Below are 20,777 nucleotides of genomic sequence, written 5' to 3'. Positions count from 1 at the left end.
AGTGCTTTGCGGAGCCCCACCCACTGTGGATAATGCCTTCCTGATTGGTCGTAAGCGTTCCCACTATGACATCCACTCTGTGGCGCGCTACCAGTGCGCCGACGGCTTCCTGCAGCGCCACGTGCCCACTGCTAAGTGTCGTGCCAACGGCAAGTGGGACCGACCTAAAATCATCTGCATAAAATGTAAGTCTTACACGACAGGATTTTCACACAGCGGGACGGCAGACAACAAGACTTAAAGCAGTATTTCCATTTGTTAGGTCATTTTCACATTTACATGTTCTTATTTTTAGCACGCACAACCACCGTAGGTGCGTAAGACGAAACCTCCTACAGTAACTGCCCCCGGGAGCTGCTGTCACCGCGCACATTCAGCCTATCCATCCCTGCTCATTATTAATAATTGCGAGCGAAAAGATTACTGTGGTTGCACACTAAATGAAATCCCCTGGGCTTACTTAGAAGTGGTAGGGTCTCCTTTGAAGTGCTTTATGCTTGAGGTAGAGGTTTTTTTTTTCAGACTGTTCAAAACAACTCTTTTGCAACTGGTTGACCGTTTATTAGATACAAAGGATGTGCATAAAAAACGTTCAACCAAAGTGAAATCCGACCTTTATACTCTCTATCATGCATGAGCTTTTGTGCATAAAGAATAAAACACTTGAAAGTGCAGCACATGTTCTCATATTCATCCTCATAGAGGTTTTTATGGAGGATGGAGTGAAATTATGAGACGGGTCTGGTTGCAGAGCTCCAGGCTTGGGTGCACCTCCACCGTCAGACCCTCTCCGACTCTGAGCTTGGAGACGGAAGTGACGTCTGAAATTTTCTTCGCCAGAGTCGATCATCAGGATACTTTAGCATTTGTTCATTAGTTTGAATAAGCCACACAGCCACAGTAAACAATACTACCAAAATAATCATGTAAAGTTCAGAAGTGAGGTTAATCTACCTCTGTGGTTTTATCAACATTTACCTCAGTCTAAGTCCTCCTAGCTACTGATTGGTTAGTTCAGTCACATGTGAGTTTGGAACAAGGAAGTGTTGTTGTTGTGAAGCTGATGAAGTGTGAGGAACAGTAAAGTGCTGCTTGAGAAAGTTATCTGTCTCCATTCGGCTGTTTCTCCTGAATAAGAGTGATCCAACCACCACATATTGAACACTCACATTACACTCTGTAAGGCTAGTAGGCTACACGTTACAGTATTTGCTGCTTAATGCTACGTTAGCTATCTTTATAAGATGCAGTTATATCGAAATATTAAGGTTTTATTGTGTATTATTGGTGGGTGTCGTGTGGCATGGAGTGATACAATGGACGTGATACAATGTATTAAATATACGCTCAGTAGGCTACTTTAACACACATCATTTTCGACCTTAACACACGTGATTTTCAATCTGAACACACATGATACCATACGTGATTTTCCACCTTAACACGTGTGGTATAACACATCATTTTCGACCTTAATAGGTGATAACACATGATTTTCCAACTTAACACACGCGATAAACACGTGATTTTCCACATCAACACACATGATTTTCCACCTTAAAGGGACTGTTTGTAACTTTTTAATCGTATAAATGTAGCGGGTCGCCACACATGCGCGTTCGCATATGCGCGCTCGCTTGTGGCCGGAGCCTCGTCTCCGCTGCCTGCTTACCTTCACTCAGACACAGCGCGCGTGCTCGCGTACTCGCTCCACCTCTACTAGACGTGAACGCGCGCTCACTCAACACTGCAGAAGAGTTAGTTTAGCTCTGAGAATATCTAGTGAAGTGGACGTTTGTGCAGAAATAACTGCTGCAGCTCCTCCAGACCAACAGAGGTTTTCCGTGTCTTGTGAATTGAAGGGGCTCCTCCACGTGTTACATTGTCGTCTCGTTACCGACCGGGTGCCGGTGTCTCCCTGCGGCTGCCGGCTGCGGTCGGGAGGCGATAACATAGCTCGTTGAGGAGCCCCGCTGCCTGAGCCTGCGCTGAGGCAGGAAAAGCCAACACTAGGATCAGCAGTGATTCATAGAGAGACCTCCGTCTGGTCAGCTAACATTACTGCCAAGCAGCTGAAATATAGAGTGATATTGTGCTTTTAGCTGACGTGTGTCGCCTCACTGTTTTGAGCGATGCTCGTCCATGTCTACGTAGAGCGAGCAAGCGCGAGCTCGACGCTGACTTTCGTTGACTTCAAGGCCACAGGTGTCGCTGTTAGCAAGCATTTCTGAAAGTTACAAATAGAACCTTTAACACATATAATAGCATATATGATTTTCCACCTCAACACGCGTGATAACACACGTGATTTTCAACCTTAACAGGTGATAACACACATGATTTCCCACCTTAACATGCATGATAACACACGTGATTTTTCACTATGGGTCCTGGTGATGGAGTTGGGTCCCAGCGCCAGAGGTGCCTGAGCCTGGAGCTCTGCAGCGGGACGCTATTGGAAATAATGACATCGCAGTTTTTCATTCATTCATTCATTCATTCATTTTTGAAGCCACCTTATTTTAACCCAGTTAAGCATCTAAAATCTATAATAACCATCCTTTATTATGCAACTTTCCCACGCCTTATCTCCTTGGAGCCTTAAAATAAACTTTATTTCTCCTACACTGATTTTAAAGGACTCACTCCGACTACGACAGAATAAATGTCTGAACTTTTCAGCATAATTTTTTTGCTTCTTCAGAGGAGATATAAAGGGTTGATATATATATATAAATATTCAACAAACTGTGCCTTGTATTCCATTTCACTCAGCTCACAATGTGACAGTAATGATGAAATACTGAAATAATGTAGCTTCTGTTGAAAGTGATAAAAATGATTTTCCTTTCGACTCTTTAATCTTTGGACAGAGTTGTTTTTATGGCCCAGAGTTATAGTGTCGTTATCACTCATTGCAGATGACATGCCTTCGCTGGCAAAAAATTCAGAGAGGGACAGAGCAACCTAATTTGGCAGTACACCCCAGGAACGAGGGTATACTGAGGCTGTGAGTGGGTGGCTAGCTCAGTGTACTCTCGCTAAAGGCGCCCGGTCGACTGAATGTGAGATAAAACAGATTCCCTCAGTGTGGTGGAAACAAGCTAAACCTTCTACAGAGAACATGTGGTTTTGACCTTGCTGCTTTTTGATCTTTTTCCCTCGTCTCTCACCTGTTTTCACCTCCCTCCGACTATCCGTCTGAATGCTTCTGATGCTTGTCAGTGATTCATCTCCCTCTTACATCAGTTTTCCACTCTTTCTGACTCTTTAATAAATCGCCTGCTCCTTTATACGGAAGCCCTGAAAGGCAAGCGTGACTTTCTTTGTTCTGGTGATCCATTTTTACAAGTCTGATCTAAATTATTTTCTCTCTCTTGTGTTTATGATTTAAGAACAGGTGAAAAGAAGGTTTTGCCAGGATTATTTTTCTAAGTTAGTCAATTTTATTTGTATAGCACAAAATCACAAAGCACAAATTTGCCTCATGGGGGCTTTACAATCTTTACAGGATACGACATCCTCTGTCCGTAAAAAAAAGTTCCTTTTTTTCTGTGAAACAGGTGGAAAATAAATTTCGGCTGATTCTTCGAAGTTACTTTTTTTTTCATTAGTTTCCAAAAAAAAAACACTAAATCACAGAAAATTCTCACTTGCCTTTCAGTGCTTCCGTACCTTTCTTTTAACTCACTCTCTCTGTTTCGCTCTGTTTGCCCCACCAGCCCGACGAGCCCACCGCTACCGGCGCCACCACCACAAGGGCAGGAGGGAGCGCAGGAAGCACAAGAGGCACGGCCACAGAGAGGGAGGACACCACGGGGGAGACAACCACAACCACGCCCACGTCTGAACCAAAAAAAAAACACCCCTTTCCGTTTCTCCTCTGCTGCCAACTTGCCTGTCTCCCTGTCGTCCCCTTCCTCTCGCCCCCGTTTCCCCGTTTACCGCTCAAAAACTCTCCGCCCAAGCCCCCCTCCCTGCACCGCACCGCCCCGCCCTTAGCTCAACCCCCTGGCTCTCTCCGAGTCAGCCTGTATCATAGTCAACTCTGAGGCCTGCCGAAGTGCTGCCAGGCGTCACCGGGACAATAACAAATCCCTTTGTACTCTTTTTACTTTCTCTGTTTTCCTTTCTCGTCCTAACTTGTCTGTCTCCCAGCTATCCTCTAACTCGACCCAGTTACTCTCCCTCCGAGCTCAACGATGACCTGAAACATGGGGCTACGCTGACCTGTTTTTGAAAAAAAAAGAAAAAAATACCTTTGAGATCCACGCCGAACATTCTTCGGAGAGAAGTGGTTTAGTACAAACTATAAATAGGGACGACATCACTGAAAATGTCGTATCAAAATCAGACGAGTCAAGGAAGACGTCCGTGTTGTTGACTTGAGCCTTTTCTGTCTGTTGAACACACATTATTTTTTACAGTGTTTATTTCTTGACTCTGCTGCTTTTGGTTTGCTCTTTGTAAGACATTGTACTTGACTTAAAGCGACTTATTCTGAAACAGATTTAATTGATTTTCTTTGAATCAGAGGCAGTTGTAATTGAATTATTTGATTGTTAGCGTTGTATCTTCTTGTCAGTGTGAGACAGTTACTTTAGATCAGATGCTTAAACCCCCAGAGGAAAATGGAAAACGCATCTCAATTCAGTTTCATCACATCACGTCACACATCAGTCACTTTTCAGAAGTGTCGAACAATCTCAAACAGCTCGCGTTGTGTCAGACATCCATCCCCCTCTTTTTCAAGGGTTAATCGGCATCCTTTGATGTCAGTTTGTCTCAACTCACCTCAGCAATCCCACGTCTGCTTTGCCTTTTCTTCTAGTCTGTGTGTCGCTGTGAGAATGTCTGCTGTGAATTAATGAAGGTGATGCAGCAGGGCGAAGTTCCTCTCACTCATCAACAGTTTTGCGTCTTCGGTCTGATGAGGAGAAATTATTCCGTCAGCCGGAGAGAGACGGAGCACGTTATCTATCCAGCAGCGCTCTCAGATGTCAAAGTCCATGAGCAGAGTTTGGATACACAAAGAAATATGTCATTACAAAAACAACTCTTAAATTTTACATTTCAGAACCTTTTCTTAAAGGGGACATATCATGAAAAACTCTCTTTTTCAGTCTCATACATTTGGATATCTGGAGTACCTACCAACCCACAAACTGTGAAATAAGACAACCCAGTCAGTTTTTGTGGGCTGCCTAGTTCAGAAAACTCGTATGAACCTAAAAAGAGCATGATATGTCCCCTCTAAAACAAAACTGATTCTGCAATCGGGGTGAGATCTTTGCCTGCTTTTAGTGCATTTTCAATCGTGTTAGAAATGTTCTAGGAAGCAGGACAGAATCCCTGTATTAGTATAAAGAGTAAAAGTAATATTCTTGAAGAAAACAGCAGCATTGGTGTTTTGTTAAATAAATGTGTGTGGATAGAACCAGCCCTCTAAACCAGGATGAGTTGGGAAACGGGCATGAAAACTAGCAGAGACTAATGTTGATGGCTGTTGGATCATGAATCAAAGCTGTGTACACGGGGTATGAAAATATGAATATGAGGCACATTGGGATACGTTGAGCTCTCGTGTATGTACAGTATGTGTGTGTGTGTGTTTATGATTGAGGATGTTGACAGTGGCTGAGTTCCCAGAGGACGATGATCGAGAGGGTCAGCAGAGATTAAGGCTTCCCATTTCTGGGGCAGACCGAGTCCCTCAGCTGCTCACACCTGTGCTCGCTGCTGCTGCCGCCGCGCGTCCTGCTTTAAAGAGGGGATTGAGACGGATAGAACAAGCGATTTGCTCCCTTTCCCTTCCCTTTTACTACCGGGTTAAAAATTGTGTTTTTTAAAGCCAGCACTTGAGGTTGGAGCTTCTGGGATTATGTCCCAAACACTGACTCCAGCATTTTTATCTTTTATGTTTCTCCCTCTTGTTCTGGCTTTCACTCTCACTTTTCATTTATCTTCCTCGCTCGACATTCTTTTCACTGTCACTGTCTTTTTACAATAGAAACATATTGGAGGACCTAAATTCAGTTTAACCAGCTCTGTTTTCCAGCAGCCTATCTCATAAAAAGAACACTAAAGCACGAAACAGGTTATAAAAAGTCACCTGAGGTAGGAAAAGCCATCCTGTGCACATTAATTCTCTGCCTTTGTTTGTCTCTTCTCACCTTGGCAATGACAACACCTCCGCACGGAGGAGAAAAGTGAACCTACACCTCTGTATCAGTTTAATTAATCTACTGCATGCCTAATTAACAAGTTGCATTATCTGCAGAACAGCAGAGCTGTGATGACAAGGGAGGGGTTAGGTTGACGGACAGCCAGTGGAAGGTTTAGGGTGACGGACAGGAGACCCAGAGAACTGTGACAGCCGTCAAACCGCTGTCGTATCTTAGATGTCAGGCTGCAACGGGCCTCTTTTTTTCTATCTGTCCGGGAAAATGGATTGAGCACGGGTGGTTGAATGAAAGGGCAGACAGAAGCCCCTCACACAGTAATACAGATCAGTCGATGTCCAGAGACAGTGTAATTACAGCTGTGTTCAGCTGTGTGACAGGAGTTGAAAACTTTCTAAAAAATGATGAAGCGAGGAACTTCATTTGGGCCGTAAAACAGAGAGCATGACGAGATGTGATTAGACAAAATTTAATTAATTGAGGGGCGCGTTCACACCAGCCTTGTTTAGTCCGGTTGAACAGGACGCTGGAGCGTGTACACCCTTGGTGCAGTTCGTTTGGTCCGGACTCAAACTCTGGTGCGGACCAAACAACCGCTCTCTGGTCCGCCTCGAAGGGCTTGGTCTGGTGAACTCTGGGGCGGTTCATTTCTGATGTGAACACCATTCGACCCAATCACGAGAAGCGTATCATTTATGTGTCATTTCATTGGATAAAAAAACATATTTTTCCTGTTTTGGTGAACTAGTAGCCTATTGGCACGTTTGCTACCACTGAATAAATGAGACAATAATTAGCCGTCACAGTGTAGGAGTAAGTTAACGAATTAAATTAACGAATTATCTATGTTAAAGTTAGAAAAAAATAATCTGACCACAAAAACACCACAGATTTATGTTGAACTTGGAAGTTTAACATAAATCGTTGAAGTTTGAGAAGTCTGACTTCTTTCACTAAGCAAGTGTGGGTGTTTGTGTGCGTGTTGTGTATGTAAGTGGACAGCTTGCTTTTGGCCCGTCCTCTGGGACTGGCCAGTTTTTGCTCTCTCTCGCTCCTTTTTGAAGGTGCCAAACTTTCTCACAGCTCCTCTCCGACACTCGCATAACGCTTTTAGTATAAAATTCATGCAAAAAAACACATTTTCACACATTTTTTTCCTCTTCAAATTTCAAACACATTGACCCTCGCTCTCAGAAGTGTCTGTCTCTCTTTGCTTTTGACTCCCCCTTTTCATCTCCTCGGCTCACACCCGTCTCTCCTCCCCTCGCTGCTCTTTCTAGTGGAAGCCCTGAGGGCAGGCAGATAGACGGAGGCGAAGCTTTATAATTGTGAACCTTAATTGTGAAGATGAGTGACTTAACAGAGGTTGCTGCCAGCTGTATCTTGGCTCAGCAGCCTGAGGGGAGAGCAGCAGGCTGAATGTCTTCAGAGCCAGCAGGCCTCTTCTCATAACTCAGCCACCTATCCTAACGGCGACCGAGTCATTCACCTCAGTCACAGCTCGCAGCTCAAGTCTTCAGCAGAGATCAGATGAGATAAGAGTGCATCTCTTGTAGCTGTGACTGATTGCACTCTGCCTAAACAGTAACGGCGGGAGCACAACTTGTTTGAATTAGTTTATGTTGTGAGGAAGAGTGTCTCTGGTTGAATCAGCGTGACAGAAGTGATACAAACAAGACAGAGGAAATTGACTTTTGGGCGCTTGTGTTTCAAAGGAAACAGGTGGTTGCAGCCAACACGTTCTCACTCCCACTTTGTCAAATACGGCAGCTTGATTAGTGGCCCTACATTTAAAACTATGACGCTCTAGGTATTCCTCTAGCTTCAGTTTTTGATGTCAGGGACGGTGTGTCAGTTTCCGCTTGTTACATGCATACAGTCTCTTTTCAAAATTGACTTAGGTTTACCTAGTTTTTAAGTTTACTCACGGAACAAACTACTTGTTGAGGCTGAAGAAAAGATAACGGTTGGGGTTAACATAAGTACGTTTGTTACGTAAAATAGCTACACTTGTTGTGAAACTAAGTAAAGTACAGAAGTTGTGTAGCAAAACGACACTGAAAATAAGTCAAACATATTTCCCGTGTAAAACTTCTTTCACACGGGACACGAACACCGGCCTCCTCGGTGAAAGTCCTGTGTTTGTTTGACACGTCCTAACCTCTTATCCCCGCCGCCCTACACAGACTATTACGCTGTTTATACTACATCAGTTGCTCTGATCGTCTAATAATGACACAGATGGGTTTACATTGGAGTTACTTCAAAGCCCGGTGTGTCTCATGCAGATGCTACAGGCGTGCATAGGTATCAGACGCCGAGGGGCATTGATCAAGCTTTGCTATTTGACAAATTGGGAGTGACACCGGGTTGCTACATACATGCTGTCATGCTACAAGGCTAAAGCTGCATGCCCCAGGCAAAACGTTAGCATCCTCACTAGTCGATGATAAGACATGGAGATAAACAAACTGCATTGCTCTTAGCCTTAGTATTTATTAAGAGTAAGGAAATATATAAGACCAGACTTTTATTTCTTTCTGACATGACCCTGTTTGGCTGCTTAGCTTACACACTTTGACAAGCAAGACAGAAGTTAGATTTATGCGTTATCGTTTGCATTTTGCAACAGCATGTTTCACTTTTAACATTATAAGAGAAATGGCTTTTAAGAAGAGGACTAATGTGTTTGGAGAACGTAACGCCGGGGCTGCTGGGATATAAACTGTCTCAAATCCAATAAAACAGGACAGAGCAATATAGTTATCCATAATATTACACGGTCAATGTGCCGTTCGGGAACACTCAAATAATGTGGTTTAAAATGCCTCTGGCCTTGGAAGGAACGCTAGGTTACTACTGCTGGTGTGAGATAGCGTGACATGCTAGCGAATGCATCTCATGTTCGAGCAAACACATTGTTTAATCAATTTCTGACATTGTGTTTTTCATTTTGAAACTATTCCATATTTCTTTGTGAAGAGAGTCAAGTGACAGATGAACAGTTCTGTGTGTGTCTGTGTGTGTGTGTGGGCGTGTTTGCAAACAGTGTGACAGCAAACTGAGAATCTCTGCTCCTTACATGTACTGTAACAACTGTCACTGTAAAACTGATGCATTTAAACGCAGCGTTCGTCAGCAATGACAACCTGATAAGAGCGGTAGAGGCTGTTGTCGTCAGTCGCACACAGACAGACTATTGATTTGGTGATTAGGCTGTCTGTCTTGGGTTCCTATTAGGTCTGTCGATGGCATTGACGGCACAATGACCGCTGGATGTTTTTCTAATTGACATGGAAAACGGACTGCTGTTTTTTTGCATAATCTGCATCATTATCTTCTCCTCATCAGACTTTTCAAAACTCTTTTTCCAGCTGTGGACTTCTTCTGCATCGCTTCTTCTTCACGGTTCGGCATCTAATGCACAGGTACAGCCCGGGTGGTGTTTGCGTGACATTGCGTTTCTGTCTGATATTGAGTTGAGACAATTCATCATCGTCGAGAAAACCGTCTGTTGGGATGGATGAATGGAAAGATGTTACAGTGAGAGGATGAGAAATGAAAGAGACAAACGCAGAGCAGAAATCAATGACAAACACTTCTCCTCCTCTGTGATGTAAATACTCTGAGGTTTTTCGTTTCCTTTTTCTAAAATCCATTTAGACTCTGGGTGTGTTTGTCGCTTAGCCTCTCTGGACCATATTCATACAGCCTCAATGGATCCAAAAAAAACATCTCCCTCTTTCAGTTTCCCCTTTCTGCTCACACTCACTTTTAAACTGCTGCATCAGAAAAACAGAGACGCTCTCCGGTCTGCAGACACTCTGCAGGGGAGCCAGAAGCGAGGTGATACTTCACCCTACAGAGAAATATCACTCCTGTGGCTCTGTTCCCTGCACAGCACTTCAGTTTGCAGCTACCTGTGTGTTCATGTTGATACAATATAACTGAGCCCGTCTCCGGCTGTGTGAATGTGGTCCACAAGTATTTATCCATATTTATTGATGTATGTTCTTATGAATTCCAGTCCTGTCATTGTATTATATTCTTTACAAGACAAATGATCATTAAAGGAAACCCTTGTTTGGATCCGTTAAGTGTCTTTGTTTGAGTGATTATTTGTGTTCATTTAGTTCATTTAAAATGTAGAATTTTGTATGTGATTAAACCTTCCTGTAAATTATACTGATGGCATACAGTTGTTTTTGTTTTTTGGTAGAAAAATTATATTAAATATTTGTATGGTACTTTTCTTAACAAAGTGCTTCAACGAAAAACGAGAGACCGTAATTAAAATATAAAATATATACAAAAACTGGATATAAAATATACAGTAAAAAATCAATCCAGATAAAGAAGATAAAATAATAAAATATTGTCCAGGAGGTAAAAAAAAAAATTATATAACTCACTTAAAAAACCTTTAAAAAAAAAAGAAAACAAAAGAAAGAAAATTCAAGTGCACTTTATAATGTCTTGTTATGACCTTACCAGAAGTACGTATATGACATAATATTTACTGATAAATGTCAGCAATCATAAAACATTCCACCCTCTAAGCACTTAGTAAAGCAATAATTTGACATTTAGGGAAATACGCTTATTTGCTTTCTTACCGAGAGATAGATTAGAAGATTCATACCACTCTCTAATGTCTGGAGCCAGCAGATGGTTAGCTTAGCTTAGCATAAAGACTGGAAACAACTAGCCAACAATCCACCAACACCTCTAAAGCTCGTTAAATATCACTTTATATCTTGTTTGTTTGATCTGTACAAAAAACAACGACATGAAAACAACAATTTGCCATGCAACAAGCGAGGACTCCAGGAAGTTACTGGTACCAGTCAAGACAACCCGTTCTCACTCCCAACTCCTCAAATACCGCCACTTGGTCATTAGCCCTCTGCATCAGATACCGAAGCATGCATACAGGCACCCTTTAGCGTCTGTATGAGACGCACTGGCCTTTCAACTAACTCTAATGTAAACCCACCCACGGCCTTAGACCGTCAGAGCAACTGACGTAGTATAAAGAGCGTCGATGGGCTAACCAAACACAGGGCTTTCAACCAGGAGACCGCCGTGGCCAACTTGAAACATTTACATATTTTGTCACATCAGTTGTTAGTCATGTGACTCGTTAGTCTCTCGGTAGTCACGTGAGTTGTTAGTGTCGTGAGTCGTTAGTCACGTGACTCGTTAGTCTCTCGGTAGTCACGTGAGTTGTTAGTGTCGTGAGTCGTTAGTCACGTGAGTCGTTAGTCTCTCGGTAGTCACGTGAGTTGTTAGTGTCGTGAGTCGTTAGTCACGTGAGTCGTTAGTCTCTCGGTAGTCACGTGAGTCACTAGTCAGGGAAGTTAACATGATCATTTCTTAACCCTAACTAAATGGTTGTGTTGCCTAAACCTAACTTTCTGTGAAAACAGAAGTTTATTTTGAAAGGACACTATGCATGTAATGAGCATTTATTGACACGTCGTCCCTGACACATCTAAAAGTAACATAAGAGGGGTACTTAGTGCATCATTAGCCGACGCCAAGGGGCACTGACTTAAGGGCGGTGTTTGACGAGTTGAGAGTGAGAATGTCAGGACCACGTAAACCCCTGTAACACAGCTCATTGTCATTTTTATACTTTGTTTTTTGTACAGATCAAACAAACAAGATATAAGATATACTTAATTAGTTTGCTTTAAAGCTGCTGTTGGCAGATTTTGTTAACTTTTGGACAGAGCCAGGCTAGCTGTTTCCCCTGTTTCTAGCCTTTATGCTAAGCTAAGATAACCGTCTTCTTCCTATGAGATAACATTTACATTCTACACCCTTGAACAATCCTACTTAAAGCTACAGCTATCCGTACAGGAGGATGAATCTTTATGAAATGTGCTGCTTTCAGTCGTAAAAGAAAAAACCTTGAAAGTTCTCAAACCTATTGACCTTTTCAAACTCAACAACATAAACATCCTAAATGGGCCTCTTTGTATTTGCTGTTGCAATGTTTGTTAATGACAGGAAATAATCTTGGAGCGAAGCTGTTGCCCTAGCAACAGCATGGCAATGAAAAGGCCTATTCAGTTTACTGATCCAAGTTTAAAACCCGGGGCAACTAGAAAGCCTACCGTTTCAAATTAATAAGTGCTGAAAAAGAAACACAGTGATCTCGCCAAGGGCAGTAACTCATCCACACTCATCTATTTGCGTAGAATGATTGTTTCAACCAGATTGTTATTCTTTCCTGGAAATGTTCTCTCCGCCATTCAAAAGTGTCCTCTCTCGCTATCATCCTGATCCTCGGCACATTCAGTTTTTGCTCTAAGCTGTAGCCGGAGAACAATCTGCGCCTCTCTGACCTTCACGTGTTGAGGAGATGCGTTTCCAAATCTCTTTGGATTAGGTAAAACATTTCTCCACAGCCACGATATCAATAACACGAAAAAGAATTTTGCTTTAATACTTCAAAATCTGCTGCGTAGAGTTTAAACTACAGAGTAGGTCGCCAAGGGCAAATCCCTCAGCGGCACGAGTGAGAAAGAGTAGGAGGCAGCGAGGGAGAGGAAGGAGGAGACAGAATAAGTGAGAGGGATCAAAGGTAAGAGGAAGGAGTGAAAGGGGAAGGAGAAAGAAAGAGAGAGATTGTGTTTTGGCAGCAAATAGTTAGTGAATACGCCTACTGTTGTACCGTCTCACCTCAGAGACCTTCACTTCACCTGAACTTCCTCTGATGAGCTGAATATGAGAGTCCTCTCTTATCAATGGATGGTTTCATTGCCTCACAGCTCTGTCTCCTGTAAAAACACAACTTCCCCTCTCTCTCTCTCTCTCTCTCTCTCTCTGCCTCTCTCTTTCTCCTTTGATATGTGACTCACTCATTTCATTATTATTCCGAAACACCGGAAGAAGCCACACTAGCTGGTTCTGCTCTCCGTCGACAATCAATCACACTGAATATAGCATCTCTTTTACATCCTCTTGCTCTGTTCTGGCTGGCTAAGTGATGTTTTCGCTCAGCTCGCTGAGTTCCAAGGACAGCGCTCATTAGTTTCTCTTATATTCACGGCTGAAAATGACCTTCAGCTCTCCTCTGTAGCTGTGCGGAAGTTTACAGATTTGTTACAGACACTTGGAGCAAACCTTCAAATGATCACGGACCAAACATTTACGGGGACTCCGTGAGAGGAGCTGCCTCTGGGGAGCTCCCCGAGAACTACATACCTCAAGGGCGTTTTTTTCTGTTTGCATTTGCACCGCCGCCGCCGCTCGCACATATCTCCAGCTGGGAGATCGGCCAGTGGCGAATTTCTCTTTCTCTTAGTTTTTTAGTAATATAAGAATGAATAAGCAACTCTGTTACACGGCACGCCACAATCATATAACCACAAGCAAAATAGCCATCATGAAAGTACCTTTTGTGATTTCAGTTGGAATCGGCTATCGTTCCTCGGCTCAGTGAGTGTGCTTTGTGCTACTGATTAAGGCTTTTGGTACCTCAAATGAAACTCGTGAGCTTGTGTTTACAACATGGGAAGTCGTGTACACGATATGCTTGGCGTCGTGAAGAACACTGCTGCTCAGCAACGGCAATATTAACGTTATTAACTATTCAAGGTCAATGCCTAACCTTAATATCTCGCGAGAGTTTCCCAACTCATGGGTTACCTTCTAGACACAACCCTGAAATGTTTGTCTCCGAGGACCAGCATGCTCTTGTGCCCTCATAGTGGAGCGTCCATGAAGCTTACATAAGCATACCCAAGCATCTTTCTTGCAGAACTTTCTCATGATAACCGATGAAACGGCTTAAAAACGAACTATTTATACTCCAGATCTGTCCTGATTCCTGTAACTTTGAGATAAGCAGATAAATTAGAGGCGTGAAAAGACTGCTCATCATAACCTTGTTCTTGGGTCGATATCAGGCTCATCTGGCAGGCATGGCCAATCGATGGGGATCTCTGGTATTATCCTGCATTATCTCTTAATGACGCTGTCAAAGTTCAAGAAGATTATGAAAAGCAACAAGGGGTTTAGCATCATCTTACGGCTGACAGTCTCTTACTTAACCCTGAAGCCGCTCTGCCTCTTCTCCTTCCAGAAATCCTTCCAGTCTTTATCTCACACATAAACATAAGAGGCTGCAGGCCAAAGCACACTTGTTTTTTTTCTTTGTCTCCACACAGGCATGCCTATGCCGCTTATCCAAATGAAAAAAAAAAGATTAATGTGCATCTTAACCCCGTTTATCTTCCGCATCTTTATTGCAGCCAGGTTGTTGAATAGCTTCACCCATGAATCTGCATTCACGTCCGTCCTAATGACGGCTGCAGATGGCGCCGCCTCGGCTCACTAACAGCTTCTTTTACAGTCGTCTGTGAGTGTGTGTGTGTGTGTGTGTGTGTGTGTGTGTGTGTGTGTGTGTGTGTGTGTGCGCGTGTGTGTGTCAGACCTGAGGAGCAAAGCCAGCACAAACATCAGCCTGAGCCAGGTCTTTCATACACCGTCGCTCTCACATTCTGCTCTGCCAGCTGTGTGTACACTGTGCGGTGTTTTGTTACATGACCCCGACTGACTATCTGAAAATCTGGCTTAAGCTGCTTTTAGTACAAGTAACTTGAGTACATGTACTCAAGTACTGTACAATTTTGAGGTACTTATACTTTACTTGAGTACTTCCCAGGCGGCAACCTCCGGGTCTGTAAAGTGAAGCTTCTTATATACAGTTTATGGTACCATTTTTACATGACTTTATACTTCTACTGCGCTACATATTTAGAGTGACATACTGTACTTTTAACTCCACTACATTTATCTGACAGTGGTTCCCAATCTGGGGGTCAGGTCCCTCCAAAGGGTCACAAAATAAATCTGAATGGTCGTGAGATGATTAACATAAATTTATATTAATTTTTTAAAAACGTTTCTCTAATCTTTAGTTTTTGTGAAAAATTGGATGATGTATATACATATATAAATATATATATATATATATATAAAAATATATATATATAAATATATTTATAAATATATATATATAAAAAATATATGTATACATATATTTAAAATATATATATGTATATATATATATACAAAAAAAAAAATATATATATATATATATATATATATATATATATATATATTCATTAATGCTTTATGTAGCAGAGCTACGCTTCCGCCATTTTGGAATGAAAGCGACGACCGGACGCCAGTAAAATGCCTAAAAAGTGCCATAAAAAGTAAAACAAAATTATTTCTATTTTTTGTCATATTCTAAAAAAATGACCTGCGTTGAACAATAAAATATTATAAATATAATAAGCGTTTTCAGTCCAAAATGGCAGCAGTGGCTGCGGAGTATCATCTCTTTGCTTCTATACTCTTTGTTGTTACTCTCTCCTTCAGTTGTGCTGCTTCCAGTGCAACTTTTTTATTTTTTTATATTTTATTTCAAAAGTTCATATACAATAAAATTGCATGTTCAGATGCTTCATTACAGTTCTGCAAAAATACTTTACATTAGAAAAATAATATAAAAATAAATTATAAAATATACAACAAATAAACTGGAAAGGAAAAGATGAATAAAAACAAAACAAAAAATAAAAAATAAACAAAAAATATCCAGGGTCAATCAAAAGGTATAGCCACGCTCTAGCCAGTGTTACCGTATCCACACAACAACACAGTATTATCTCAACAGTTTTTAAGGTCAGCCTCTTTACCGCGGCGTCCTCTGAGACGTCACTCAAAGTCCCTTAAAAGATGAAAGTGCACACAAACCATTAAGTGAATTGTAGGCGTTGTGGGACGAGGGTTTTGTGACCGAGGTGAGGAAAGATTCAGCAGTTTGTGTACTTCTGGAGCCACTCAAGTCCTTCTCTCCACTGCAGGACGACAATAGCTCACTGACCAGTTAATTTCCACATGCTGGTGCAGAGACAGATACCCTTGAGTCTTCCTGCATTCCCCAGCACTCTACATTCCAGCTGTTTTCCTGCCTTTCCCTCCATTTTCCTCTTATCTCTCTGCCTTAATTTTATTCCCTCACACCCTTTTCTCCCACCTATCTCTCTTCCACACATCTTATTCTCTGTGTCGCTTTCCCTGCCTGCCTTTCAATCTGTCCTTCCCTGTGACTTTGTGTTTCTGCTGAGGCTGTTTCCTTCCCTTCATCTCTTCCACACGCACACACACACACACACACACACACACACACACTCGCAGAAAGGTTTTTCATTTACCTCCCACTATTCTCTTTCCACCAAATCGGGGATTGTTGAAAGAGCCCAGCAAGTAAACCAGTGTGACGGCTACCAAAGAGGAGAGCTAATGGGAAAGACGGAGGCCGGACTGTGGTGAAAACTAAAGCGAACTTTTTCCTTTCGAGGCATCTATAGATGACAGGGCAGACTCTCTCATTCATTAGCCACAGTGCACTCCATTAGATGGTTAACACTTTCAATTATCCCAACACTGCTGCCTTTTTAATATGCCCCGCACTCTGGGGGAAACCTCTCACAATTTGGCCAATTACCCGTCTCCACAATCCGACCGCTCTCAATGCATAATATGTATCGGCAGCAGCATGCTCCGGCTGAATTACACACAGAATGCATAAGGCATTAAGGGAGATCATTTAGGGAGATGGGGTAATTTCAGAAGCTATTTCCCATGGGCTAATGCTGTATGGATATGCCGTCTGTTTGTGTGTTCAATCATAACAATGCTGAGGTCTGATGCAAAGTAAAACTTAATTCCCGCGGGGATAATCTCCAGGCGTTGCATTGCTCCAATGCTGCAATGTACACAGTCAACACATGAATCGTGTGCTTAGACATTTGTGGAGGAGAATGGAGGAAGAAGGATATTATTTATTAAAACATTAATGTGCTATGAATCAATAAATTATTTGCAATGATGTGACAAGTCTTACATTTCTATATACGTAGTATTACTCTTGGCGCTGAGGTTATTTAGATACTGAAGTGTGCCTGTGGCTTAATGTATGTTAGAATAACAAGACAACAACTGGAAATTCAGCCTTCAGATGAAGTGCCGTCAGGAGACAGGACTTTCCTTATAGCAAAACATTTGCTGGAGCAAAACCATTTTTGTTTTCAAGGCTTAGAAAAAGTGAACCACCATAAATGAGGTGGCAATCTGGAGTAATAGCTTTCCAAGCGGGAAGCATTTTAGATACATAAACAAAGAGCTAAATCTCAGGGTAAGTTTGGTTTCATTTTGGCGTAACACACTTTTATTCTCTATCGGCTTCTCTTTTGATTTACAATGAAATGCACCAGAAGCACATGTCACCGTGTGGCTATAAAATAGACCACAAGATGGGGCTGATACGGAGAAAAACAAAGTGAGGACAGGCACAGGTGAAACTAGTCTGATTACTGAATGATGCAGTTCACCTATTGGATGCTTTGTGCATGCTTTGTAGAAATGTATATAAAGTAGTTTCCAGCCCATCCCTTCATTTTGCCCATGATGCAGACCTGGGCTTTGATATGAAGTTAATATAGAAAGAGTGAAGTCTTGTGTTGTAGGTCACCTTCTCCAGCTACTGTTGCCACCGGCAGCAGCATAAATCTGTTTGGGTTGAGGAAATCAATGTTTACTCTTTATTCTCCCAGATGTCTGACATTATTGACTCAAGGCTAATAAAGATGCCTGTCAGACAAGTTGTGGGACAAGAAATTTTGATTTACAAGTGAAGTCAGATGTGCTCATTATTACCTTCTTTTACCCAGTAAACCTGATATGTGAGAATCTACCCCTCGGGCATGTTGCATAGCTGGACTTGGGAAATCTAGGATGGGTGCCCCGCAAAGAAAAATATACTTACATTTTATTTAGGGCAGTCAACTGATTAAAATATTTAATCGCGATTAATTGCAAATTAATCGCACATTTTTTTATCTCTTCAAAATGTACCTTGAAGGGAGATTTGTCAAGTATTTAATACTCTTATCAACATGGGAGTGGACAAATATGGTTGCTTTATGCAAATGTATGTATATATGTATTATTGTAAATTAATTAACAACACAAAACAATGACAAATATTGTCCATAAACCCTCACAGGTACTGCAATTAGCATAAAAAATATGCTTAAATCATAACATGGCAAACTGAAGCCCAACAGGCAACAACAGCTGTCAGTGTGTCAGTGTGCTGACTTGACTATGACTTGCCCCAAAACTGCATGTGATTATCATAAAGTGGGCATGTCAGTAAAGGGGAGACTCATGGGTACCCATAGAACCCATTTTCATTCACATATCTTGAGGTTAGAGGTCAAGGGACACCTTTGTAAATGGCCATGCCAGTTTTTCCTCTCCAAAATTTAGCGTAACTTTGGAACGTTTTATTTAGCCTATTTTCCGACAAGCTAGAATGACATGGTTGGTACCAATGGGTTCAGTACCTTCACTCTAGCTCTAAAACCGATCCTGCTACAGCCTCTGAAAAGCCCCTCCTATTTGCGTCCGGCCTGTTTTGAGGCCCTGACCTCTGTCACAAGCTGATAAATGAGAGCCAAGCGAAAGCCACCGCGATCACATCTTTTTGTATTTACTGTGGCAGCTCTCTGTTGTTATAGGGTCATCTAATTTCATTTCATGCTCAGACGAAAAGGCGACGAGGAGGGCTGATGAAATGAAGACAGCACTGTCATCTTCTGAGCAAACTAGTTTAAAGGGTTCAATCACATTTCTGCAGTGTGTCTTTGCACCTGTCTGTCTCTTCTCTCTCTCTGTGTCTTTACGTCGCATGTTGTTTCTCTTGTCATTAAATAAAGGGAGTGTGGAGAAGCTTTAATCAAGGCCAGTGCCTCTCTAATGTTCTGCCTCATGAGGATTTTCTACTGCCTGGCCTGTTGAGCTCACCATCTGTGGAGCGTGTGCTTTCTTTGAGCTCTCACTTGGTCCAATATGTAGCTATATTACCGTTATTATTCTTGTTAACAAAAGCATACCGCGTACAGATCTGTCATTTCTGTTTGCCAGTCAAAATGGGAATCAGAGGCTGCTATTTATGATGACCTCGCTGTTACATAAGATGCATGCAAAGTGAATTTTAAATGGGTTAGCATCACAATCCTGAGCACATAAAAAACAAATAAATGACTTTCAATGCGGAATACATAATCCTTTATAAATTATAAATGTCATAGTGCATCAAGCGGGACTTTGCTTATTAATTTAGTGGCTGTGACTCCAAATTCGCACAGTAGCACAGACTAATGGGGCTGGTGAGAGTACACATCGAATCATTAAAAACATCAACTTTGATCATCGAGGTCATTTCAGAAACGCTTTTTGCTGAAAATCAAAAGAAAAAAATCACAAAGCTGTCAATAAAATCACAGACGTGATTTTTTTTATAAACAGATCAATTCCGTCACTTACGGCTATTATTTCATGACGTTGGACTTGCGATGAACCTGACTTTAATTACATGCTGCCGGTTGCTATGATGATGACATGGTTTGTTCTGCCGTGTTGGCACAACACCAACATGCTCCCACTCAGAGCCGGGTTCAGCGCTCAGCAGTTTCTCTCGCTGGCAAACACTCGAGCACACGAGGCAGAGCGAAGCACATAAACTCCAGAATGAAATATTCATCACTGTGATTTCTACTCACACAATTGATTCATAACTATTAATAATGATTGTTACATGTAGCTTAACACAATGGTAAAAGTGTCATGAAGCTCATTTGGTATCTTAAGTGTGCAAAATTATATTTCCAGAGCAATAATATAGCAGCAAACAACTATTTGCTATGTAAAAAGATATAGTGAAGCAACCAAAGGGTTAAATGCAGAAGTCAAATTTCATGTATGTACCTGTATGTACAGTATATGACGTATCTAATAGTAAGTAATAAACTTTAAGTTTTAAGTAGCGCTGTCAAAGTTAACACGATAACGCATTAATGCAAATTCATTTTAAGCCACTAATTTCTTTAACGCAACTTGCGATTTTTCGATCTCAGCTCAGTTTAAAGCTAGAATGAAGATACTGCTATCATATGAAACTAGGAAACCTACAGAATCCATTGGTACCAACCATGTCATACTAGCTTGTTCCAAACTTACGCCAAAGGAAAAACTGGCATGGCCATTTTCAAAGGGGTCCCTTGACCTCTGACCTCAAGATATGTGAATGAAAATGGGTTCTATGGGTACCCACGAGTCTCCCCTTTACAGACATGCCCACTTTATGATAATCACATGCAGTTTGGGATATAAAAAATGTGCAATTTATTAACAATTAAGCGTGATTAACTATGGACAATCATGCAAGTAATCGCGATTATATATTTTAGTTGATTGACAGCCCTAGCTTTAAGTGATTGTGAGGGTGTTAGCATTTAGCACAAAGCACCACTTACTGAGCCTGTTGCATTGCTGTAGACTCTACAGGCCTCTACATGAACTTTTTAGAGACACTGCACTGCAGGATGATGGTCCGGGCGGCTGTGGCTCAGCAGGTAGAGCGGGTTTTCCATTAAACTCCGGGTCAGCGAGTCGATTCGCTGATCTGTCCTGCAGTAGGAAGATACTGAACCTCCGATTTCTCAC

At 41.9% G+C, this 20,777-nt stretch overlaps 1 protein-coding gene across 2 annotated transcripts in view; it reads left to right on the top strand.

Annotated features, from left to right (window-relative positions):
* The window catches only part of ncanb (neurocan b), a 218,599-nt gene extending 208,919 nt beyond the window's left edge, over nt 1-9,680 (top strand). For both annotated transcript variants that reach the window (XM_074635645.1, XM_074635643.1), the window contains exons 15-16: nt 3-185; nt 3,723-9,680. In XM_074635645.1, coding sequence (XP_074491746.1) covers nt 3-185; nt 3,723-3,850 — 311 coding nt within the window. In that variant the 3' untranslated portion in view covers nt 3,851-9,680. The remainder of the gene's footprint in view (nt 1-2; nt 186-3,722) is intronic.
* Nucleotides 9,681-20,777: the final 11,097 nt, after the last annotated feature.

The sequence above is a fragment of the Sebastes fasciatus genome, chromosome 5 (assembly GCF_043250625.1).
Source record: "Sebastes fasciatus isolate fSebFas1 chromosome 5, fSebFas1.pri, whole genome shotgun sequence".
Classification (NCBI taxonomy): Eukaryota; Metazoa; Chordata; class Actinopteri; order Perciformes; family Sebastidae; genus Sebastes; species Sebastes fasciatus.
Note: the sequence above shows the minus strand (reverse complement) of the source record. Positions and strands in the feature narration are given on the sequence as shown.